The 26,089-nt window shown below is 40.0% G+C and overlaps 1 protein-coding gene across 1 annotated transcript; it reads left to right on the plus strand.

Annotated features, from left to right (window-relative positions):
• Nucleotides 1–1,155: 1,155 nt before the first annotated feature.
• Nucleotides 1,156–25,912, plus strand: PCYOX1 (prenylcysteine oxidase 1). Its single transcript, XM_069068867.1, has 6 exons — nucleotides 1,156–1,413; nucleotides 6,100–6,306; nucleotides 11,015–11,189; nucleotides 15,051–15,262; nucleotides 15,690–15,842; nucleotides 22,501–25,912. The coding sequence occupies exons 1-6, from the start codon at nucleotides 1,275–1,277 to the stop codon at nucleotides 23,163–23,165; spliced, it is 1,551 nt and encodes a 516-aa protein (XP_068924968.1). The 5' UTR covers nucleotides 1,156–1,274; the 3' UTR covers nucleotides 23,166–25,912.
• The last annotated feature ends 177 nt before the right edge of the window (nucleotides 25,913–26,089 follow it).

A 26,089-nucleotide genomic window follows, 5' to 3' on the forward strand; every position in this document is an offset into this window, starting at 1 on the left:
TTCTCCAAGTAACTCAAAGAATGTCTCTCCACCACTATCTCATCTGAGGACCTTATCTCATACTTCACCCTTAAAAGTGAAGTCCTTCACTCAGAGCTTCCTCTTCTTATCTCTCATACCCCTGACATCACCCCTCTACTGTCTCCTCCTTCATCTCTGTCTCACATAAAGAAGTGGTCCTTCTTCCCAAGGCCAGTTCCTCTACGTGTACCTTTGATCTCATCGCCTCAGGGCTTATCCACAGATTGCCTTCACTAAACATTCCTTCTCAAAGAATTCTTTCTAGTTTATTTAAAAATTCTGCCTCAGATGTGTGTCCCTGACCAACTGACAACCTCTCACTGATTCCCTTTCCTCCTCAGTAAAATGAGGATTATAATAGCATCAATGTCTCAGAGTTATTGAGGATAAAATGAGATCATATCTGTAAAGTTCTTTGCAAACCTCAAAGTGCCATATAAATGCTACTATTATATAGTAACACTTTTGTGAATGTGTGTATATAGTCCGTATGACTCTTCCAAGATTCCCTTATCTCTGTAATGGTTCCTTCCTTGTTACTGTTACTCATTCCCTACCCCCACCTCTAACATGAATTTTTTCATGAGTATATTCTCAGTCTTTTTGGACTTGAATTCAGGGAGTTTCAAATTCGATCTTGACTACTTGCTAGCTGCAGGAGCCCGGGCAATTCACTCCACCTTTCCCAGCCTGAGTTTCCTCATCTATAAAATGTGGATAGCATTAGACCTGCCTCCCCGAGCTGATGCGTGCCTCCAGTAAAATTTATAAAGCGCTGCGTAAAACTGAACGCACTATACATAGACGTTAGCGATTTCCCTTATTTATTCCCCCCCCCCCACACACCCTTCCACCGCCCCTCTCCCCGTTATTTCCAGCGCTTAGCACAATAGGAAGTGGGACCCAGGAGGAGAAAGCTGGGCTAGATGCCCTTTCTGTTTCCCTGCAGCTCCGAACGATCCCCCTTACTTTGGCTCACAGTAACATCTTGTGCTCCGCTATCCAAACCCCCACCCCCCACGTCTCCCATTGCGCTCTCCCGGGAGGCGCCCCACACGCGGGTCCAGTTTCCAGCAGGTGGGCGGGGCTAGGCGGCTGCGGGCCGGATGAGGAGGGAAGAGAGAGAAAGGAGGAGGGGGGAGGAGAGATGAGGCAGGAGGAGGAGGGAGGGGCGGGGCGTGCAGACTCTTCTTGCCTCTAGTCACCTGGCTGCACCCCGGCATTAGTGCGCGAGCTAGCTAGCGTGCGAGGCCATGAAAGACGACGGGGTTCCGCGTGCGCGTCCAGCCAACTCCCGGGGCCTCCTGGGGCCTTCCGTGCTGGCGCTGCTGCTGCTGCTGCTGATCTGCGGCCCGGTCCTGGGAGAACTGCGCGCTCCGCCGGAAAAGATCGGTAGGAGAGCCGGGCATGACCAGGGAGGGAGGAAAGGAGTGCATGCCCATCCCCCCAGCCCCCACTCGTGTTCACTGCGCAGCTCCCTTTTGCACACCCTTTGTCCCGAGTTGGAAGTGGTAGGGCCCACCCCGGGGCAGATTTATTGCACCGCTAGCTGCAAAAGAAGTTTAAAAAGAAGACTTTAGAGCCTGCCAACCAAGGACTCTCTGATGGGTCATGGGCTGGGAATACAAATGGGTAAACTGAGGCCCGGAACGGGGAAGCCGCTTGCTCCCAAACCAACCAAGCTAGTTAGTAGCCAAGTCGGGCTTAGATCCGATCCTAGGCGCAGCCGTGGAGTGGGGCGAAGATTGCTGGTCTAACCCCCAGCCCTACGAGTTGTGCCATCTTGGGGAAAATCTCAGTTGGGCAGGGCCTCAGTTTTCCTTCTCTGTCTAATGGGCCAGATAGGCAGAGGAGATGAAATAGGAAGAGCGGTGGAGTGAGTGGCCTATTTTAACATACTCTTTTCATTTTTAAATTTGCGTCTGCTTTGTGATTTCGCTGGTGTAGAAAACTCCTGCTGATGTGGAAAGGCTACATTCATCTCTGACATTTTGTTACTCCACATAAAGTGTTCTTTTCTGCTGTACTGTGCTGGTGAGGCTGGTGCTGGGTGAAGGGTGACTAAACAGGTAGAGAGACCTTTGTGATCCTAGGTTTGGAGGTGGAACAGATCTCATTCATTCCTGGACCTCCACTTGCCAGTCTGTAAGGCAGCAGGGCAGTTCCAGATGATTTCTTCACATCCAGCTGGAAATCCTAGATGTTTAGGCCCCTCCCCACTTTACAGAATGTGAACCAGGCTTTTGGGAGTAAAGAAATGGAGTCTAGGAATGTAAGCAAGGAGGCAAGGAGAATAGGTCCTAGATCACAGGTAAGGCTACCCAGGCCTGTAGACTCCTTTATCATTCTGAATAGGGAATAGAGAGAGGGCCTTGTGAAGGCCCAGAAAGGTGGCCTTTTCTGCAAGCAAATATGATAACAACTCTTGTTTGTACAATGCCTTGTTCCCTTGTAAGACTCTCCTTGAAGTAGGGCATGCCTGCCAACATCTACTTGGTCATTTTGCAGAAGAGGATGAGTGAGGCTTAGCTAGAGGCAGACTTGACCACTGTGAAGAAGGTAGGAAGTTTTACTGCTGGTACTGGAACCTAGGTCTTCTGAATCCTGGTGGGTCAGATAGTTTTTTTCCCTTTTACTATGCTCAACTGCCTCCCTTGATGGCTCCAAACTCAAGATGTAGAGAGCTCATGGGGGTTGGAGAAGCCCAGAAGTAGGTCACTTGTTTTGTATCTTGGACCTCAGGAGCCCTTTCCCCAGTCCTTTGGAGTAAACTGCCAACTAGGAGCACAGATTGTTCTTTGGATACAGCTTGGATGGCTCCTATGTATTGGTGATGAGAACTGCATAGATCTAGAGTAACAGGTAAGTAATCATTTAGATACAGAAGAGAATGAGTGAGTCCAGAGGCTGTTTCTTTCTGGTTTCTGATGGTAACAAAGGCCTTTTAGACATTTTAGTGGGGGGGGCACAGTATATAGCTGCTACAGAGATGGAATAAGAAGAGTAGTGGAAAGTATGGCATATTTTAACATAACTCTTTTATTTTGCATCAGATTTGTTATTTCTTTCTTATAGATAACTCACCCAACCAAAGACGAACCACACTCATTTGCAGTTTATTGTTTAAGACGGTAGCCTGAAGCACTGAAAGGTTGAGTAGTTTGCCCAGGGTCAGACAGGAAACAGTATAGGGGAAATAGAGAGCCCTGATAGAGAGCCACTAGTCAGAAAGACCTCCGTGTCTCTCTTCTGATAAATTATCCCTTAATATGCACCCCAATAAAAAGTTTTTCATGGCACTTTTCATGGTTTTTATTTTATGGTAAGTCATATAGAATTTGTAGCCTTGAAGGCCACTGGGCCTGGTTGGCTCTCCTTGCCCTGACTCTATTCGAACCTAAATTCTTCAGTTGCCTTAGATAAGTCTATTTTTGTCTTAGGTCAGATTACCTTACCACCTTACTGGTTACCTCTCCTGTCTCTTGTTTGAAATAGTATACTCTGTAGTCATTAACATATGCATGCCTCTGCCCTTTGATAAAGTCCTTCAGCGCCTCCTCACAGAGGAATGTAACTCTGGTTTCCCTATGGACTATGTTAGCAAACTATGTCAGGACCTCCCAAGCTGGAAGAGCTTGACTATGGGGCTCAGTGATGGACTGACTGACTGTATAGAATGGCTGTTTGAAGACCAGACTGGCTAAGATGAGAGAAACTTAGCACCAGAACATAATGTGTTATATGTTATCGCACATTCAAGGCCGTGCAGTCAGTGAAGGCCTCATCTACTAAAGCTGTATACAGTACCAGGTATCCATTGTGTATTCTTTTCTCATGGACTGGGCTCAGGGAGAGGTTTAACAAGTGCTAATATTGTTGCTAAATCAACTTGTATTTGAGTAGTATCAATTGGCACATGTCTGCTTTTGTATGGGGTGGAGCATTTTGTTTAAAAGTCTCAGTTATTATTCTTCCCCTATCCTTCTGGTCACAAGGTTAGAAAATTACACAATCCCACACGTATAGTCTATATTAGATTGCAGGGAGAGGAAGAAAATTTAGAACTCAAAATCTTATAGAAGTGAATGTTAAAAACTAAAAACAAATAAATAAAATAAAAAAAAAAAGAAAATTTCACGATACCCTTACCCTACTCACATACTTCTTACGAATTTTACCATGTGTTTCATCTGAGGCTTTTAGCCTCTGTGGTAGGTGAATGCAACTTGACTTATCACAAAATAAGTCTCTTTGTACTATGAATGGTGGAATTTTCTGTTATTAAAATTGTCTGTGCATATAAAGAGTAATATTTTAAATTTTGTTTCACTTAACAGGCATTTTCTCTCCTTCCTACCTTCCATCCCTTTTCCCATTAGCAAAAGAAAAATGGGGCCGCTAGGTGGCTCAGTGAATAGAGCTCCAGCCCTGGAGTCAGGAGGACCTGAGTTCAAATCTGGGCTCAGGCATTTAACACTTATTAGCTGTGTGACCCTTGGCAAGTGATTTAACCCCAATTGCCCTGCCTTGCCCCCTCCAAAAAAAGCAGAAAAAAATAGAAAAAGAAAAACAAACCCATGTAACAGATATGCCTAGTCAAACAAATTCCCACATTGGGCATTTCCAGAAGTATTAGATTCTTCATATTTAGTCCATCACCTTTCTGTCAAGAGTGAGGATGAGATTTGTCATTACTGGTCATCTGGGATCAGGGTTGACCATTGTTTTGAACAGAGTTCTTAAATCTTTCAAATTGTTTGTTATTATTATAGTATAAATTGTTCTCCTGGTTCTGTTCATTTCACTTTGCATCAGTTCTTAAAGTCTTCTCAGGTTTCTCTGAAACAGTTCCTTTCATTATTTCTTATGGCACCATAACATTCAATTATATTTATATGCCATAATTTGTTTAGCTATTCCTCAGTTGATGGGCAACCCTTTTATTTCCAGTTCTTTGCCACCAGATAAAGAGTGACTATAAATATTTGTGTACAAAATAAATATAATAAGTGTAACTTTTCCTCTATAATGAGTAATATTAAAAAGTGCTTCTTCTTGCACTTTCCGCAAATACCACCTTCCTAAGCCTATCTTGCCTATCCATAGTCTAGAATTCATAGGGTTATAGATGTAGAGTTAGAAGAGACTAGAGTTTTGTCTTGTCCAACTCCTTCATTTTATAAATAAGGAAAATTAAAAATGATAACTAAATGATTTATTGAAGGTCAAAGTGGCAGAGCCAATATTTTAAGGAGACCTTTGACTCCACCGTTATTGGTTTTCTTATCTCCCTTATGCCATCTGCCTCTCTTGCCAATATCCATATCTCCTTACCAGTGTTAGTTTCAAGAGTCTCTGTTGCCTCCATCTTTCATTCCCCTTAGTTCCAGTTAATAATAATTGAAACGTTGATAACACTTTAAAGTTTACAAAATGCTTTACCTTTCTTTTCACCTGTCATAACCTGTGAGATGAGTAGTATGAGTACTCTTTTCTAGTACTTAGCCCAATTTTCAGCTCATAGTTGCTTGATAAATATTTGTTGTATTGAATTTTTACAGATGAGGAAAACAAAATTCATCTTAAGTGATTTGCTCAAGGTCACACAACTTGTAACTGATAGACCTGGACCTGACCCCAGATCTGCTGTTTTATTATACTCCACTAAAGATGTCTTACCTACACCTTAGTGAAAGCCCTAAGAGAGGCATATGATATAGTGGAGAGAAAACCTGCTCCAAAGAGCTATATAGGCCTTACCTCTGGTACTTTCCGTCTGTGTGACCTTGGCAAGCTCCTTAACTTCTCAGGGCCCCAGGCTGCTCTCTTTAAGACAAGAAGTTGGTGAAGACTTGCCCATCTATAGAAGGTTTTTTTTTTTTCACACTGATGAAACTTTAAAAAAAACATACAAAATTATAAAAATATATAAAACATAAAATGCCCTATAAAAATAAAATCAAAAGTCTGGACAAAAACTAATAACAACAGCAGAAAACTTGAGAACAGAAAGATAAACCACCTGCTAACCTTGATTTCAGGAAGGAATATAATTCTCTCATTTTTTTTTTCCTCCAGCTGTTATTGGAGCTGGAATTGGCGGCACTTCAGCATCCTACTACCTACGACAGAAATTTGGAAAAGACGTGAAGATTCATGTGTTTGAGAAAGGAAAGGTTGGAGGCCGTCTGGCTATTCTCAACATGAAAGGACAAGGCTATGAGTCTGGAGGTTCTATCATACATCCCCTAAATTTGCACATGAAGCGCTTTGTCAAGGAATTGGGTATGTAGGGTTTTCTGCTCTTAGAGAGGTAGGATGATGTCGTCTGGTGACCCAAGGCTATTTTTATCTGATTGAACTGAAACTCCAGCATTCTTGACTTTTTTCTTTTCTTTTTTTTTTTTTCAAAAGAAATTAGTTGGAAAAAACTATTCCATCATCTTTCATTTTTTCTGAAACAGCTTGAGGTAATGCCTTGGGAAATGTGTTTGCTATTTCAAGTATGGTAGTGGTAGGAGAAAAATTCTATTAACTTAAATCTGTTTTCTGAATGATTGAGAGCTGCCATGGGGAAATGCTGTGGTAGCCATTGAGGATGTGTTCATTAGCCATTGACTTTGCATCTTAAAATCATGATGTTTAAAAGTGGGAAACCCCCTTATTTTTCTGATGGAGAAGTGTCAGAGAAGCAAAGTGATTTATTTGTACAAGGTCATGCGGCTGGTTATTGGCAGAGACACTTTTAGTGCCAGCCCACTCTGGACCCTAGGTCTTGTGACTCCACATGGTGTTCATTCCACTATAATAATAAATAATAGTAATTATTTATATTAGTAATAGTAAATATGTTTATTTTAATAAATATATAGTTGTAAATATATAAATTATAATAAATATAAATAGAAAATATATAAATAAAATAATAAATAACAGTAAATTATGTAAATATAAAAATTGTTACTAATTATTGCATGATAATTTTTAATAATTATTGTTAATGATGCCTGAGATAGGGATGACATCTGTGATTTCATTGGCATAGAGGACTCTCAGGTGAGGACACACCATCTAGCAGTGTAGGTCAGCAACTTCTCTGCAATTTATGGTGTTACATGGTTTCCCCAAGTGCTGAGAGATTAAGGGACTTGCCCCAGTCAGATGTTAGAGACAGCACTTGAACCCAGGTCTTGGGGCTTCCTGGCTTGCTCTCTGTACACTAACTACATTGTGTTCTTCTACAATAGCAAGAATAATCTCTAGCATTTAAATGCCATTTTAAAGTTTGCAAAATGCTTTATAGACATTAATCTCATTTGATCCTCCCAACTACCTTGTAAGTGCTATTTTACCAGTAAAGAAACTGAGCAGAGAGAGATTCAGTGATTTACCTCAGGGTCAAGCAGCTAATAAATGCTGGAGGTAGGGTTCTAATTCAGGATTTTCTGAATTTTTTTCACCACTGTTAGCCTTCCTATTCAAAGGTATGGGGCGGGGGAGGGTAGGCAGGGCAGGGAATTGAGAGAGCTTGCCCAAGTAGTGAAAAGGATTTAGGGGTACAGTGTAAAGTCTGATAGTTTTGTGTTATAACAGAGTGTTCAGTTATATGGGATAGACTGATTCCCATGCTGTTTTTCATTGTGAAAAATTCTGTTGTGACTCACTGCCTTCAGACCTTGCCAAATGTCATACAAATAGTAAGTAGTGAACCCAAGATTTGAACCTAGGGCCACTGCCTCCAAAACTGCTGTTGTTTTTACCTACATCATGCTGCTTGGCTCTAGACCTGAACAAAATGGCACATTGCCAGGTTACCAAATATCAAATAGCTGATGTTGTAGTCAGAGAATAGATATACATGTAAATTCAGTTAAACATTGATAGAAAAAATTTTCAGGGAGAATAGTATCTTAGACCCACAATTCTGGCTACATTTTGGGCAAATATTTACGACAGAGTTAATATTGAAACTTAAGAGAACATCAGTATAAATAATTCATACCCAAATATGCATGCTAAATCTTTGGTTTTTAGTAAACGGCTTTATTTCCTGGAATTTTTATTTCCTTTCTCTGGGAAATAAGCTAATAGCAATCAAGATTAATAGTGTATCTGACCTCGAAGGGACCTTAGGATCATCAAGATTAACCCTGACCTTTTGTCAATAAAGAAACTGAGACCTGTAGAGGCCATGTGACTTACCCAAGGTCACACATAAAGGCATTGACAGAGCCAGGATTTCAGCCTCTAAGGTACCTTCGAACATACTGTGATTCAGTGGACCCTGCCAATATCAGATGATATCTGGAGTTTTTGTGGTTGGTTCTCAATGTCCATGTTAGGTGGAACATTGACTAACTGGACCAGGAAGAGAGCAGCTAGCCCCCAGGCAGGACCACCAACCATACCATGGGAGAGAAGGCTTGAATGACTTGGAAGTGTTGAGCCTGAAGGAGTCTTAAGGGGGTCTTGATGACTTATCTTTTTTAAGATATGTATTTGAAGGACTCTCATCTGAAAAGAGAATAGAATGAAACTCTAGCTCCAGAGGGCAAAATTAGAATCAATAAGCAGAAATACCAGGGAGTATTGAGGCACCTAGGTGGTATAATGGATAGAGTACTGGGCCTGGAGTCAGGAAACCCTGAGTTCAAATATGGCCTTAGACACTTACTAGCTATGACCCTTGTCAAGTCACTTAATCCTGTTTGCCTCAGTTTCCTCATCTGTAAAATGAGCTGGAGAAGGAAATGGTAAACCACTCTAGTATCTTTGCCAAGAAAACCCCAAATGGGGGCATGAAGGGTCAGACATGACTTAAATGCCTCAACAACAACAGCAACAACCAAAAACCAGGGAGTACAAGTTCACTTCTGTGAAAGGAATGTGTATGTGTATGCACACATATGTATGTGTATATATGTAAGTTTGTGTATGTATACACACACACACACACACACAGGCAGCTAGGCCGATTAGTGGATGTAGCTCTAGGCCTGGCCATAGGAAGACCTGAGATCAAATCCAGCCTCAGACATTTACCACCTGTGTGACCCTGGAAAGTCGCTTAACCTGATTGCCTTAATCCCCTGGAGAAGGAAATGACAAACCACTCCAGTGTCTCTGCCAAGAAAACCCCATGTGGGGTCAAGAAGAGTCAGACATGACTGAAAATGACTGAACAACATTAACAAGTACAGGCATGTATGCGTGTATATATCTATGTATGCAATGCATATGTATATACATGCATATATTTATACATGTATGTTTATATGTATGTGTCTACACACACACAACTAGAACTGAATTGGGCCACATCACAAAGAGTGTGCCTGAAGTTTTCTTGTAGATGACGTCATCCAGCTTCAGAGTTGGCAGCAACTTTAAAATTATCTTGCCCGATCTCCATATTTGATGGGTAAAGATGCCAAGGTCCAGAGCAGGTAAGGTGACTTGTCTTTGGTCACATTAGTGGGCGAGCCAGGGCTAAGAAATGCAGTTTTCTGACTCCCAAACCATTGATCTGAAAAGCAAGTTTCTGTTTTGGAGGCCTACTCTCCCTTTTGCATCCTACACAGACACAGACACACACATGCATCCTCTCTCTACTTTTCTTTCTCTCTTTCTCTCTCTGTTCCCCCCTTTTCCTTTCCTCCTTTCTCCTTTCCCCCCTTTTGCAGCCTACACACACATGTGTGTGCAGGCACATACTCAGAATCTCAGTCTGGTCAGCCTGGGTGAGGTATCAGCAAACAGAAGGCAAAGTATGAATGACAGAAATGTATATTAGGGGAAATGAAGAACATGGAGTCACAGTTAAAACATGAGATGAGGATGCCAGTGGTATAGCCGTGCAGGAGTCAAGGGGAGAAGAAATGAAATATTGAAGGGAATTTTAAAAAAAGATTCTGTTTATGCTCAAATACTGCACATTAAGGATCCAGCCAGGGAAGCAGGGGTCACTCCCATTGTTAAGATTCTGGGAATATTAGTTCCTGGCATATAGTAAGTATATGTACAATATGCTAGTAGATTGATTAATCTGACTCTTTCCTATTTCAAATCCCTGCTTAGCTCCTATATTTATCAAAGTCTGAGCTTCTACAGTTAGCTTCTAGATAAAGAAGGCTTTTTTTCTTTTTACAGATTTCCCTTTCTAAAAAATTGTGTTAACGATGCCCCTTTTTTCCTTATAATACTGATACTTCCCAATAACTCCCCCATCTTCAGTAGAATCTTCCATAACAAATAAGGGTAGTTGAGCAAAATAAATCAATGAATTGGCCATGTTTGAAAATGGATGCCACGGGTGGCTTGGTGGCGCAGTGAATAGAGCACCAGCCCTGGAGTCAGGAGGACCTGAGTTCAAATCCAACCTCAGACACTTAACACAAAAAACTAGCCATGTGACCTTGGGCAAGTCACTTAACCCCAGTTGCCTTACCTTCCCCCCTCCAAAAAGCAAAAAAAAAGAAAATGAATGCCTCATTCTGCTTCCATTCTTAATCAGACAGAGAAACATCAGTCCTCTTAGGCTGTGGTTAGTCACTGCACTGACCAGAGTTTTGGAGTTTTTCGGTGTTTTTTCTTTATAAGTATTTGGGATCTTTGGGCAGCTAAGTGGCTTAGTAGATAAAGTGCTGGGCCTAGAGTCAGGGAGACGCCTCTTTTTGAGTTCAAATTTGACCTCAGATACTTACTAGCTCTGTGACCTTGGGCAAGTCACTTAATCTTGCTTACCTCAGTTTCCTCATCTATAAAATGAGCTGGAGAAGGAAATGGCAAACCACTTCAGTATCTTTGCCAAGAAAACTCCAAATGGGGTCGTGAAGAATCAGACATGACTGCAATGACTGAATAATGACAACAGCAGCATCTTGGTCCTGCTTATTTTGTCCTATCATCACTTCATGCAGGTATTGTATTAGACTTCTTAAAGCGGTGTCCAAGATGCACATGGATCACTGCTTTTCCCTCTCTGTTTTTGCAGATCTCCCCACTATTCAGAGTATCGATGGCCTCATGGGTATTCATAACGGAGAGCATCTTGTGTTTGAAGAGAGTGGTTGGTTCATCATTAACATGATTAAGCTCTTCTGGCACTATGGATTCCAGTTCCTCCGGATGCATATGTGGATGGAAGATATCTTTGACAAGTTTATGAGGTAATTTTTTTATCATAAATTAAAAAAAAATTTTTTTGGACTTTAGGAATTCCAGTTTCTGGATTTTGCCTTCCAGATTTCCCAGTGACTGTGTGGTATTGTTATGAAAATCGTAGGGACCACTGCAGAGGTTTTCTCCATTAACAAAGTGGAGGGGGATCATACCAGTTTTAGAAATGTTCTCAGGGAATATGGCAGTACTTGTTAAAGCCAGGCTAGTAGGGGTAGAAGGTATTCAGGCTTTTTAGACTGGCCTGTTTTAGGCTGTGTCACCATGATAAGATCAGTTAGCAACAACAGCAGTTGGAAGAATGCCTTGTTTTTCATAGCACTTTAAAGCTTACAAGATGCTTTCTTCACCATGACCCTCTGAGGGAGGAAATATAGTCATCATTACCCTGATTTCAGGGAGAGAAGTGAAGTGATTACCCAGGACCACACAGTAAGGATCAAATCTGAATTGGAACTCTGGTATCCCAATTCCCAGGTCAAATGCTCTTTCTACAATACCAAGCTGCCTCTTTATAGGTCTTATGTAGTTAAGAGTTTTTATTAAGATCTGATATTTACCCACAAACTAATTCTCTTTCAAGGCATAGCCCAATTTGGGGTAGCATTAGGGTTAGAAATGAATTGAGTGTTAGGGATGGTTGTGGAGGAGGTTTGTGCTTATTAGAATGGCTAATTTTGAATTTTGTGGAAAATGGGGCATGTGTATACAAGATGCTGGCAGGAGTAATAATTTATTACCATGATTGCCTGGCCAAGTGAATAAACTAAGTGCCAAAATATCAAATTACATTCCATATCACATAGCCTACTCTTTAGCTCAAGTAGGATAAACATGCTGTTATTTCTTCAACCTTCTGATAAGTATCACAGATTTCTTTCTTCCTCAAACCTTAATTTCTGGGTTTACGAAATTTAGCTTTTTTTGGTATTTCTTTGGAGTCCATGGTGTCCCACTATAGTGGATTTTCTTCTGAAGGATCCGTCAGTGCCACTGAAGACATTATTAGAAGGAGCAAACGTTTGTGAGTCAGTCATCAACCCAGAGACAAAGTTCTCCTTTTAAAAGTCAGTAGGTAACTTGTTCCTACAGGCCCCGGAAGCCAGGCAGGTTGGGCTGGGCTGCTGTGTCTCTGTTTTTTTTTTTTCCCCCAACAAGTAAGGAATTGCTAGTTTGAGTAACAGAGGGGGAACCTCTCTTGGGCTAATTGTAGCCATGAATAAGTCTTAAACAAGGACCAGCAACAGATGTGTCTCAAGAGGAGTCTCAGAGTTTTGGAAATTGTGTCCTGATCTAATTTAGTTAAGCAGCTAGGTGCTGTAGATACAAAGAATGAGTCTTGGCTCTCCAAGAGTCTTACAGTAAAATGCCTTAGTTTTGGGGCGGCCAGGTAGCACAGCGAGTAAGAGCACTGGCTGCAGTGTAGGGATGACTTGGAGATCGAATCCCGGGCTCAGACACTTAGCACCTACCCAGAAACACCTGGCCGTGTAACCTTGAGCAAGTTACTTAACCCTGATTGCTTAAAAAAAAAATGCCTTAGTTCCCAATTTTTTTTTGCAGGTGTGACCATCTCATCTCCTTCACTGTTTGATTACATGACAGGATAAACTTATCTTTTTTTTTCTTGGAGGCATTTGGGGTTAAGTGACTTGCCCAGGGTCACACAGCTAGTAAGTTTGGATTTGAATTCAGGTCCTCCTGTCTCCAGGACTGGTGCTCTATCCCTTTCACCAACTACCTGCCTCAAGATAGATGTACCTTGTACGTATCTATTTGTGTGTTGTTTCCTTCATTGTAATATAAAATCCTTGAAGGCAGATAGTTTGCTTTTCTTTATACAGTGCCTAGAATACAGTAAATGTTTAATAAGTATTTGTTGATTGGTTGAAAAGTACTGTGTGATGTATTTTTCATTAATAAAACAAATTAGGATTTTCTTTTCAAAATTCATAGTATTCCCTAGAATATTTAAAGAAGTCCCAGATTAGGACAGAGCTAGGGTTGGAAATTACCAGGTGAATCTGGATCTGGAGCACCTGGTTTACCTGTGTTTCATTCCATCATAATTCTTGCCAAATCTGAATATTATATAATTGCAATATATTTTCATCAGTGTTCAGTTTCTTTGAGTAGTACAGAAACCTAAAGCTTTACTCACATTTTTTTTTTTGCATGAGAATGGTAGTGCTGGTGGTGGTGGTAGAGGCAGAAGGTTTGTCCCTGAAAGAGTCCTTTGGCTTCCCCTGTAACTGGTCTGGGTAATCCATTTTTTTTCAGGGTATCTTGCTGTCTCATTGGTAGTCATTTAGGGAGGATGTATTCCCTCAATTTCATAGTGTGTGTGTGTGTGTGTGTGTGTGTGTGAAGTTTATGGGGGACATCGGGATCTTTGTTAAAAATTCATTTACGAAATGCTAGAATGCATTGGGCAAAGTACCATGAAGTGGCTTCTGGTGACTTACTGACAAAGTCAGTGGGGAAGACTTTAGTGTACAAGCAACCTTGGGGTGATTGATTTTTGAGAGAAAGTTTGGTGTTAGCTGACTGGTTTCCCCGGCCCTCCATAGACTGGCCCACTCTTCTCTTTCTTTGCTTTTTGATGTGCAATTTTCCACTGCAATTCTATTTGGGATTTTCACCCCTCTCAAAGTACCCAAATCCCAATACACACCTCTTTCATGAAATCTTTTTCTAGAGCACTTGGATCTCTCTCTCTCTCTCTCTCTCTCTCTCTCTCTCTCTCTCTCTCTCTCTCTCTCTCTCTCTCTCTCTCTCTCCCCCCCCTCTATTTCTCCCTCTCTGTTTCTGCCTTCCCTTTTTTTGAATTTATGTAGGTGGAGGTAGTGTGGGTGTTGTGGAATGAAAGCCAGATTTAGAGTATAATTCCAACTCTGTTACTTCTACCTCTGTGAGGTCTGAGCTTCATCTATAAAATAGGTGGGAGTGCAGGTGGACTAGATCAGTAGTGTCAAACTCAAATAAAAACAGATTCCACAGGCTGCATATTGACTTAGAAGATCACAAAACATTATCTATATTTTATTGTATTTTTATTTGTTTAAACATTTCTCAGTTACATTTTAATTTGGCTTGATCCATCTGTTGTAGCAATAGGAGTCACAGGTTTTTGAGTAGAAGACTGCCCTGATGAAAGGGGTATTTCAGTAAGATTTATCTGGTAAGAATGTATAGAATGGATTGAATGAGGAAGAGATTTGAGTAAGGGAGATTATTGCCCTAGTCTGTGCTTCAACCAAGCCTGTGACTGTGGGAATATAATGGAAGGAAATGAGATATTTTGAAAGAAGAACAGATAGAAATTGGTGACTCACTGGATATATAGATGGGGAGGTGCCAAAGATGAGTCAGCCCAGATGACAGGAAGAAGATAATAAGATCTTTGAATTAGGGAAGTAAGAAGAGTCAACCGGTTTTCTTTCCTTCCTTCCTTTCTTTTTTCCTTCCTTCTTTTCTTCTTCCTCCTCCCTTTCCTCCCCTCCTTCCCTCTCTCTCTGTGTTTCTGTCTGTCTGTCTCTTTCCCTCTCTTCAGAGAAATATAAACTTGGTTTTAGGAACATATTGAATGTATGGTGATTGTAGAACAAAAAAGGGTAGATGTAGTCAGCATGCAGTAGAATACCAGGGACTGAAACTTAGGAAAGGAACGAGGGCTGGAAATATTCAACCCCTATTGTCTTTTGATTTCAGGATACCATTTCTTCCTTCTTTCTTCTGTCTCTAACCTTTTCCTACCCTTCTCATGCTGACAGCCTCTGGAAACACAGACTTCGGGGTCAGGAATTATTCTCTTTGGTGCTTAATGGCTCTTTCCCCTCTTTTCAATGAAGGATTTACCGCTATCAGTCCCATGACTACTCTTTTAGTAGTGTAGAAGCCTTGATGCATGCCCTAGGAGGGGACGAATTTGCTGGAATGCTCAACCGGACCATTCTCCAGTCTATGCAGAAAGCGGGCTTCTCAGAGAAATTCCTCAATGAAATTGTTATTCCCGCCACGAGGTTCAATTATGGCCAGAATGCAGGCATCAATGGATTTGTAGGTAAGCCAACACATTCAGTTTGCTTTGGATTCACTCGAGGAAATGTGTTTTGTTAAAGGGGTATGGCTGTGGTTTTAACAGCCCTGGCCTCTTCCGTATCATCTCCGTGTTAGAGAGAATAGCTTTTGTTCCACAAGACCACAAAAGGCCCATGTGCAACAGAGGACAGTCTGTTTCTTGACTCTCTGTTTAGAGAAGACCTAGCAAATATCTAATGGACATAAAGATGAAACTCACATAGAATCATCTTTCTTCTAGCTCCTGATTCTTTGGGTGAGGAGCTATGAAAAATCTAAACATAACTTCATCCATCCCATTGCTGTTCTGAACTGTGGAACAATGCTAACAAATCTGGGGAGACTGGATGGATGGAAGCCTTCTTCTGTGGCCTGTCTTGCCTTTTTAAACACTTTTCCCCCTCTGACAGGTGCAGTGTCCTTGGCAGGTATAGATTCTGGTCTGTGGGCTGTAGAAGGTGGAAATAAACGTGTTTGTGAAGAGCTCCTAAAGTTTTCCAAAGCTTCACTTATCTCTGGCTCAGTTATCTATGTAGAGGAGAAAGCAAGGACCACACAGACAGGTAAGTTTCTCCGCAGGTTTTTCAATTTTTTCCTCCTAACCTCTAACTAGAAGATGATTATTTAGTGCTTGGAGTGGGGCTTGGGGGAGGGGGCAAGGATGGGGCAGTAAGATAAGTTTTTCTTTTCCTTTCCACCCCACCATCTCAAATGTACCATTTATGTATTCATTTCAGTTTAACAGACATTGATTAAACACCTGCTATGTTCTAGGCACTCAGAATACAGAACCAAAAATGAAAACAGTCCCTACCCTCAAAGAGCTTACAGCTGTGTTTGTAGTATAAAACCTGTGTGTAGATAAGTAAATTCAAGATAATTTGAGGACATAGGGAATCTTAACAACTGGAGGCTGAAGGGTGAGATGGAGTGACCTAAAACTTCAGAAAGGAGGTGGCACCTGACCTGAGCCCTGAAGGAAGATAAATATTCTGAGAATGAGAGATGTAGTTGTTAAATAGTTTCTGACTCTTTGTCACTCCATTTGGGGTTTTCTTGGCAAAGATACTAATTTGCCATTTCCTTCTCCAGCTCATTTTACAGATGAGGAAACTGAGGCAAACAGGTTTAAGTGACTTGTGTAGGCTCACACAGCCGAGTAGGTGTCTGAGGCTGAATTTGAACTCATGAAGATCAGTTTTCTTGACTCTAGGCCTGGCACTCTATCTGCTGCCCCATCTAGCTATCCTGGAGATGAAGAGGCAGGTGTATTTTACCTGTGGGGGACAACTGGGGCAAATGCAAGTAACGGGGATTTGGAATGTCAGTTTTAGGCCACAGTTCCTGGCCTGATTTGACCAGAACATAGAGAATGTGAAGGTGAATAAACAAACAAACAAAAATAATCAATTTATTCAGTGATTACTGTGTGTCAAGCTCTGTGATAAGCATTGTGGATTCTACATTCTAATTGAGGGAGATAACACTTAGGTAGTAAATTAGGGACTATTTTGGCTTAGATTGTCACAAGTAGAGCCAGAGGGGAGTAGCTTAACACCCTTTCCAAGTAACAAAGGCAACATTGATTCCATTATGATTCCAGATGAAAAGGGATGTTGATAGTTGAAGAGTAAAGCATAGCTGGAGATGGACCTAGATGGAAATGGGTGACTGAGGCCTGGAAATAAGGATGAAAATGTAGGTTGGAGCCAGATTGTGGTGAGCCTTAAATATGAGGCTAAGGTATTTATATTTTTTCTCTAAAGGCAATGGAGAACCTCTAAAGATTTTCTTAAAAATATCTTTATTAAAACAATAATTGTCAACAAAAAGTAGTATATTAAATATATAAAATAAATAAAATCTGTATTGTATAAAAAATTCTTTAAAAGGTAGAACCAAATAAATTAACAAACAACCAAAAAACATAAAAGCTTTTGTCTTATGTCTCCTTGGTTGATCTGAAATTCTGCTACCATTGTCTTTTTAAAAAAATATAATTGGCTGTGTGTACAGAGTTCTGGGTCTGCTATTTTACTTTGATTTGTGGAGCTCTTTCCAAATTTCCTTGTATGCTTCTGATTTAATATTTTTATGGCACTATAATATTCTGTTAGATTAACAAACCATAAATTATTTAGCTTCTCACCAATTGTTGCACGTAAAGATCGTTTTATCTTTTTTGTTGTTGCTAATGATTTCATTTTATTGAGTGTAAGGTAATATCTTAGAGGTTGTCTTGATTTGAATTTTTCTGATTGTTAGAGTGATATGGTCAAGCATGTGCCTTAGGAAGAGAATATTGGAAGCTATCTGGAAGGTGAATTGAGGAGGAGGTGGTATAAGTACAGGACCAATTAACAAATTATTACAATAGGTGAGGCAAGAAGTTCTGAAAGTAGGTGGGGTGTACATAGACATAATGGTACTGATGAAAGAGATACAGAAGTAGACTCAACAAGACTGGCCAATGGATTGGATATGGGAAAGGGTAGTGAAGAAGAGGGAATGATTGTCAGGTTAAGAATGAGTGATTGGGGTCATTATCATTGTCCCTACAAATATAGAGAATAGGGCAGCTAGGTGGCGCAGTGAATAGAGCAGCAGCCCTGGAGTCAGGAGGACCTGGGTTTGACACTTTACACACACAAAAAACCCCTAGCCGTGTGACCTTGGGCAAGTCACTTAACCCCAGTTGCCCTCCAGAAAGCAAAAAATAGAGAATAGGGCTCCTTAAGGGTGAGTTGTATTTTTTTTTTGGCTTGTAGAATTTGAGAGAGGATAGAAAAGCTAGTAGGCAGTTGAAAAAGTGGAACTGAATTTCCAGAGAAATTGGGGCTGTCCCTCTAGATTTTGGAGACATCTGTATAGCTGATTGAAAATATGGGAGCCATGAGTTCAGTAATGGAAAGAATGTGAAGAGAGAAGAGGAGAGGAAGCAGAAGAGTCTTAGATGGCAGCTAAGTTCAGGGGGCAGAATTGGAAGGGATGCTAGAGACTAAGCTGTCCATGAGCAAGGTCCCTGATAAATGATCCCACAATCTTCACTTGACTCTTAGCAAGAGGTAGCTATTATTTGAAGCAGCCCATTCCATTTTTGGATTGATCTAAATTGTTAGGACAGCTGGGTGGCACAGAGGATAGACTCCTCTTCCTGAGTTCAAATCTGGCCTCAGACACTTACTTCCTAGCTGTGTGACCCTGGGCAAGTCACTTCACCCTGTTTGCCTCAGTTCCTCATCTGTAAGATGAGCTGGAGAAGGAAATGGCAAACCACTCCAATATCTTTGTCAAGAAAACCCCAAATGGGGTCACAGAGAGTTAGACACAACTGAAAAATGACTCAATAATGATAGTTGTTAGGAAAATTTATCTTAGACCATGCTGAAATATGCACTTCTTGACTTCTGTATATTGCACCTAGTTTTGGCCTGTGAGGCCAAACAAAACAAATCTAATCTTTCTTTTACAAGATGGTCCTTCAAATACTTCAAGACCTCTTGTCCTGTCTCCCTCCACCCCTTCTACCCGCAGTCACCGATCCCATTCTTCTTGCTCTGTAAGCCTTTTTCCTCTTCATTTCCAGTTCCAGTTAACCTGATCCCCATATAGCATAAACTCAAGGTCCACCATCTCGGTCATCCTTATCTGGATACTCTTCAGTGTCTTACTAATGTTTGTTCCTAAAATGTGGTGCCCCGATCAGATGTAGTATTTCATATATTGTCTGATCAGTATATAGTATAAAGGGGCTATCACCTACTTAATCCTGACCACTATGACTTAATAAATCCTGAATTTTCCTTAGCTTTTTGAAATGTCATACATCCCACTGCTGTCTCATATTGAGCTTACAGGTCACTAAGACCCTCAGATGTCTTTTAGAAGAATTTCTACATAGTGATGACTTCCCCATCTTAATGCTTGATTTAAAAAAAAACACACACACACATTTAAGATACTTCTGATTAATATTTATCCCCTAAAATTTCCACATATATCCCCTCTTACTCTCTCCTAAAGAGCCATCCCATATAATAGCCATCTGATACTAGTGAAGTTGAATATTTTTTAACACAAATTTAAGACTTTCCATTTGTCCCTATTAACTTTTGATTTATGAGATTCAGGCTCTAAATTGTATGTAGCCTGTTTAAATCTTTTTGAATCCTGACTCTGTTAGCCAACATATTAGTTATCCCTCCTAGATTTGTGTTATTTGCAAGTCTTATAAGTTAGCTATAAACAAGTTATTGGTAAAAAAAAAAATAGCACAGGGCTAAGTATAAATCCCCATGGCCTGCACTATAGACTTCTGTCCATGTTGACAGAAAACCATTAATTCCTAAATCTTTAGGTGTAACCATTCTAGGCTCCTGTGATCTTTGCCAAAAGAAGAGGTGAGATTTAGTCTTTCTTAAAAAATCAATGCTAATTTTTGTTTTTATATCACCTTCATTTCCCAACATGTCCTTCCTCTTCCCCACTCAGTAAGCCATTCCTTTTAATGGAGAATTTTTTAAAAAAGCAATTTGGCAAAAAAAACAACAACAACAAACCCAATAAATCACCCAAGTCCGATAGTACATGTGATGTTCTATACCTAGAGTCCTTTACCTCTACAGAAAAGGAAGGTAGGTTCATTTTCTCATGTCTGTAGGGCCAGATTTGGTTATTATAATTACAAAGTTTCTCTGTTGTCGCTGTTGTTCTTTCCGCTGACATTGTTGTAGTTATTATGTATTTTGTTTTTTGCTTATTTCACTTGGTTCATATAGGTTTTCCCATGTTTCTCTGAATTCTTCATAGTTATGGCTTTTAAGGTACAGTACTATTCCATTATATCGCATGCCACCATTTGTTTAACTTTCCCCCACATGATGGGCTATGCTTATTTTAGTGCATATAGAGGCCTCTTTTTTATTTTTGACCTTTTTGGGGTATAAGTCTAACAATGAACATTTTAGTGACACTTTCTTAGTTTTCGAGAATGGTTGGACCAAGTCACAGCTCCACCAACAGTGTTTTAGTGATACTGTTGTATTCCAAATCTCTTTAACATGGACTTTGCCAGTTTGTTGGTTGTGAAGTGAAACCTCAGAGCTATTTTGATTTGCATTTTTCTTATTATTAACGATTTGGAGCAATCTTTCACATGGTTGTTTGTAGTTTGCGGTACTTTTGAGAACTGCATTCTTAGACAACTTATCTATTGAAGAATGGCTCTTGATTTTATATATTTGGGTTAGTTTTCTACATTTCTTAGAGATCAGATCTATCAGATCTTATCACATCTGTTTATTGTAAAGTTTTTGTCCTCCCAGTCAATAAGATTTCCCTATCCCTGTCATGTTGATTTTGTTAGTCCAAAAGTTTTTTAATGTCATGGAACAAAATGACCTATTTTAACTTTTTGATAGCCTCATCCCTTCTTTGGGAAAGAAAAGCTTACTGTTACCATAGCCAGCAGAGGTACCTGGTCCAATTCTCTTCTGAATTTTTATTGTATGACTGTTAATATTTTGGTCACATGCAATTAGATAAAATGAATTCTTAATAGACTCATTCATCAGAGTTGCATGACTTTCAAAAATATGGGAGTAGGAGTAGGGAAGGTGAGTTTTGAGGATGAAAATTGGCAAGCCACAAACAGTGATGGTGCAAGGATACTCCGAGTTTAAGGATGATGGTATGGTAGAGGTCTGCAGGTATCAGTCAAGAAGGACAACTGAGCTGATCCCTCCTCTAGACCCTGTGTCAAGAGTATGAGAATAGGAACAAGGTTTCTATGAGTGATAGAAGATAAACAGAGTATGAGATGGAAGGAGTTCGATAATGATGTTGCCTGAGGGCATGGTAGAACGGGAGGGGAATGGATTATAGGGATTGTAGAGTGGTAGGGCTGGGGTGGCAGTCGAGTCCTTACTCTGTGCCAGGGTACTCTGCTAAAATAGAAGCAAAAAGAATGACGGACCATCCCTTCCTTACTTTTTCTTTTTGGAGGAGGGAAGGCAGGGCAGTTGGGGTTAAGTGACTTGCCCAAGGTCACACAGCTAGTAAGTGTTAAGTGTCTGTGGCCAGATTTAAACTCAGGTCCTCCTGTTTCCAGGGCCGGTGTTCTATTCACTGTGCCATCTAGCCACTCCCAGTCTTTTATCTTTTAAGGATTAAAAATTCTTGAATTCCTTGTAGAATTTGAGAAAACAATCCTTTAAAAATAGTTTTCTAGACACTGTTGAAATAATGTGTTGTTTTTATAAGCATATGAAAAAATGCACTAAATAACTACTGATCAGAGAAATGCAAATCAAAACAACTCTTAGGTACCACATCTCACTGGTTAGACTGGCTAACATGACAAAACAGGAAAATGACAAATGTTAGAGAAGATGTGGGAAAATTGGAACACTAATGCATTGTTGGTAGAGTTGTAAACTGATCCATCTATTCTGGAGAACAATTTGGAACTATGCCCAAAGGGCTATAAAAATATGCATATCCTTTGATCCAGCAATACAACTTTTAGGGCTGTATCCCAAAGAGATCATGCAAGTGGGAAAAGGACCCGTATGTACAAAATTTTTGTAGCACCTCTTTTTGTGGTGGCAAAGAATTGGAAATCAAGGGGATGCTCATCAATTGGGGAATTGCTAAACGAGTTGTGGTATATGAATATAATAGAATATTATTGTGCTATAAGAAATGAGGAGCAGGCAGACTTCATAATAACCTGGAGAGACTTATATAAACTGATGCTGAGTGAGGGGAGCAGAACCAGGAGAACATTGTACACAATCAGAGACACATTGTATCTGTGATGACTGACTTTGATAGACTGGGCTCCCTTCAGCAATGCAAGGTTGTAAGACAATTCCAAAGGACTCATGATGGAAAAGGTTATCCACATCCAGAGAAAGAATTATGTAGTCAGAATGCAGATTGAAGCAAACTGCTTACTCTCTCTTTTTCATTTTGTTTTGTTTCTTTTTTTCTTGTTATTCATTCCATTGGTTATAATTCTTCTTTATAACTTGCTTAGTGTTTAATGTGAAACAGATTGCATGCTGCCATGGGGGGAGGGAGAAAATTTAGAACTCAAAATGTTGTAAACTAATAGTAATAAATTTTAAAAAAATTATTACAAAAAAGGAAAAGAAATAATGTATTGTCATTATTTCTTTGTTACAAAAAAATTTTAATGAAAATGACTTTTCCTTCCAGGAGGACCCAAGAAGGCATATGAAGTCACCTATAAAACAGATTCAGGGATAAATACAGACCTCTATGACATTGTCATGGTGGCTACTCCACTGAACAGCAAAATGTCCAATATCAGTTTTCTAAACTTTGATCCGCCCATTCCGGAATTTCATCAATACCACCACTACCACTTGGTGTCTACTTTTGTTCATGGACGACTGAATCCAACTTTCTTTGGCTTATCAGCAACCGATCGCTCGTACCTTTCTGATGTCTTCACCACCGACAACCCAAAATCATTTGTTTACAGCATCTCAATGGCGACCCCTATAAAAAGAGAGGCTGATCTTCAATCTAAGCCAGCAACTGATTGGGCTGTTTGGAAAATCTTTTCCTCAGAATCTCTTACTAAGGAGCAACTTAATTTGCTCTTTGCATCTTATGATTCAGTAGAGGAACAGGAGTGGCTTGCATACCCTGAGTATAAGCCTCCAGTGAAGTGCCCTCCCATCATACTCCATGATCGCATATACTATCTCAATAGCATAGAATGGGCAGCAAGTGCTATGGAGTTGAGTGCCATTGCAGCCCATAATGCAGCACTCCTTGCCTACCACCGTTGGTATGGGAACACAGAGATGATTGACCAAGAAGGATTGTATGAGAAGCTCAAAACAGAGCTTTGAAGTGTCACCAACATCCTTTTCTCCCTCCCTCTCATGAACCCAAATTTTCGAAATCATCGATGACAAGAAGGGTCAAGTCCTTGTGAGCCAGGGATGTTGGCACTGGGTTAGATATAGTTGATTTGTCATTACCCTTAGTTAAATGAAAGTAATTAGTGGTGGTTTTGAAGGAGATAGAGTGTTCAGTCAAGGATGAACACCGTAACCATTGCCCATAATTCTGTCTTTAAAATTACTAAGTAAATCTTTGAGGACCTATATCAATCTAGGCTGAAACTAGGTACAAAAGTAAGGAAATTTGATATACCAGTTGTTTATTAATTTGGAAGCTTTCTCAACTTTGGAGTAGTCTTCACTGGTTTTGTGGAAGTTGTTGTGAAGGAGAGAGGATAGGAGATGGAGGCAAGAGTTACTAGTTTGTGTAGTCTTGGGTATGAAGCTCTTTTAGCCTTATTTTCCTCATCTGGGAAATGAGGGGACTGGGTGGAATAGATAATCTCCAAGGCCCTCTCCTTCTGTCTCTGAGACTTAAAATCTAGTATCCAAAGGCTATCAGTCATGGGATAAACTCATTTTCTTTTTCAGTACTGTACGCCCTATCCCTCTTCATTGTAAATGTGCCATTGCCAAACACACTTTTTGAAGGCCAAATTCTTCTCAATTCTGTAGCTTTATTGTGCTTTCTTTCTTTTACTTTTAAAGGGTAAGGCTCAGGTACGTTTTCATATTCTATCCTCTCAGATATTAACGCAGAAGTCAGAGTTAAATCCTGAAGGAAAACCAAGTGATTTTATTGTCAGGGGAGTTAGGAAATTTTCCTATGCTCAAATCCACCTCTAAAGTTTGCCTTAACCACTATTTCCCTCTAATTATCAGTAGAGTATTTCACAGGTCCACTTTAAGAATGAGATTTTCATGAAATTGAAAATTCTTTCAAAGGTACTCTAGAAGTGTACGCTTCTAAACTTTGTCTTGCCTTTGTATTTTTTTAAAGTAGGTTGCTAAATGGGCATTTTTATAAGTTCTGCCCCAATGGATACTAATGAAAAATTTCATTTCTATAGCTAATACTTTGGAAGCAGCCTTCCATCTAAAGGATTTGGGTTAAGGCTGGAGCAAGCCCAACCACATCTGAATCAGAACAGATTGCAGCACAGTGTAGCAGGTGGAATGTTGCACTTGGAGTAAGAAGTGGGTTTTAATCCTGCCTCAGATAACTTACTAAGTGTATCCACCCTTGGGAATCTATGTAACTTTTCTGGGCCTTAGTTTATTTATGAAGATGGTGGAGTTGGACTCCACACCTTAAGATCCCCTTCAGCTCTTAATCCCTAAAAAGATTTATTATTTTATATAGCTCTGGGATAACCTGGAGGGATTGCTACAGCTTTTGAAACTCTGTGAGTAAATAGATCAAAATTAGCCAGTGTGTGGTAAATACCCACAGTAGGCTACTATACACCTGGTTAAAAATAGGTTGTGAATAGCTTAAATGTTCACATAAAATTCTGTTACAATCAACTCCAAAAATAGTAAAGAAAAAAAGTGAAAAAATGTACATTGAGATTCCCATGAAAGATATTCCATACTGTTTCTCCAGCTTTCCTTTAGCCTTAGGGGTTCGGGAGGGAGAACATTGGGATACTTGACATAACAAAGTCTGAGATAGTTGCCACTTAGCTTGTGAGCTGCTTTATTACATTAGGGGATTTTTATTAACAAAACACCTAGGAGAGCCCTTTAAAGGGTTGTAGAAATCAATTCTACCACAAAAGCCAGTTACCTCAATAAATTTTTGCCTTTTATAGCTATGTGTACTGAGCAGTAATTAGCAGGTATTACTATTTAAGGTTCTATTTGAAAAGCCCTTGGGATAGGTGGTTGATGTTCTTAATGACAAATATCGAGCTTACACGTGGTTGTTAAAGGGTGCTATATCTGCTTTTAGCATTCATATGCTAATTATTAAAATCAAGAATTGGTTTAAAAAAACAGTTTCCCCTTTTGTAGATTCTTCCAGATGACAGAGCATAACATCCCGTGTATATGCTTAAAGATTGACTGATGAGTAATATAACAAGATTTGAGTAAGATCATATCTATCATTAATTAACATTGCTTTTAAAAAGCCACTTTCTTTGAGATAGTGTATCAACTGCAAGCTTAGACATTAAGGACAAGCAGGATCCGCTCTCACCTGTTAATAGTTGTCAGTAGATTCCTCTTGCTCATGATGCAGCAGAGCCTCAGTATGTGTTTTTAGAGGGTTGTTTTGTGAAAGGGGTCACCCAGTGTTCAAAGGGCTAATAGCAGAACAGAATGATTCTGGGTTAAAAGGTTTTTGGGCTGATTATATTTTCTATGGTGTTTTTCATTCTGGGTCATGGTGGAGGGTGGATCATTTGTGGAAGTGCTGGGTCACCATAAAACAGGCTTAATCCAGATGACTTGTCAAGCTTCTTACTACACTGTTAAAAGGATAAGCCTAGATCATGTCACTTTTTTCATAATTCTAACTCAGGGGCCTAAATATTACAACCTATATATGAATCCTAGCCTGAGCTTTTAGAAGAAGAAATACTATACCCTGTTCCTCTCACCCCCTAATCCACCAACAAACTTAACCCTACAAATAATTTCCTGTGGAGTTTTCAACCTAATTAAGGCCTGGCTAAGGATTTACTACCCCCCCCCCCCATTTTTTTTTCTTGCTCACAGTAAACTGAAAATAAATAAATATGCCACTCTGTCCAGTGTCTTTATTTTACCTGTATTAATGTAAATAGAATACAAAAGCCAAAATGGCCATAGTATTGATATTCTAAATAGTTTTCTGAGTTTCAGTTTAATAGTACTTTTAAATTTAAAGAAACTCTCTGATTATCCTTAACTTGTAGCATCAAACAAAGTTGAAGAATTAAAGA

Source organism: Petaurus breviceps, unplaced genomic scaffold (assembly GCF_028583685.1).
Source record: "Petaurus breviceps papuanus isolate PSGF00001 unplaced genomic scaffold, PetGlider_PUasm1.0 90775, whole genome shotgun sequence".
NCBI classification, from domain to species: domain Eukaryota; kingdom Metazoa; phylum Chordata; class Mammalia; order Diprotodontia; family Petauridae; genus Petaurus; species Petaurus breviceps.

Excerpts from the sequence above, each read along its gene's own strand:
- PCYOX1 (XM_069068867.1), top strand. The coding sequence starts at position 1,275 with ATGAAAGACGACGGGGTTCCGCGTGCGCGTCCAGCCAACTCCCGGGGC. Across the intron at positions 1,414-6,099 it reads CGCTCCGCCGGAAAAGATCG|CTGTTATTGGAGCTGGAATT; the intron begins GTAGGAGAGCCG and ends TTTTTCCTCCAG. Across the intron at positions 6,307-11,014 it reads GCGCTTTGTCAAGGAATTGG|ATCTCCCCACTATTCAGAGT; the intron begins GTATGTAGGGTT and ends CTGTTTTTGCAG.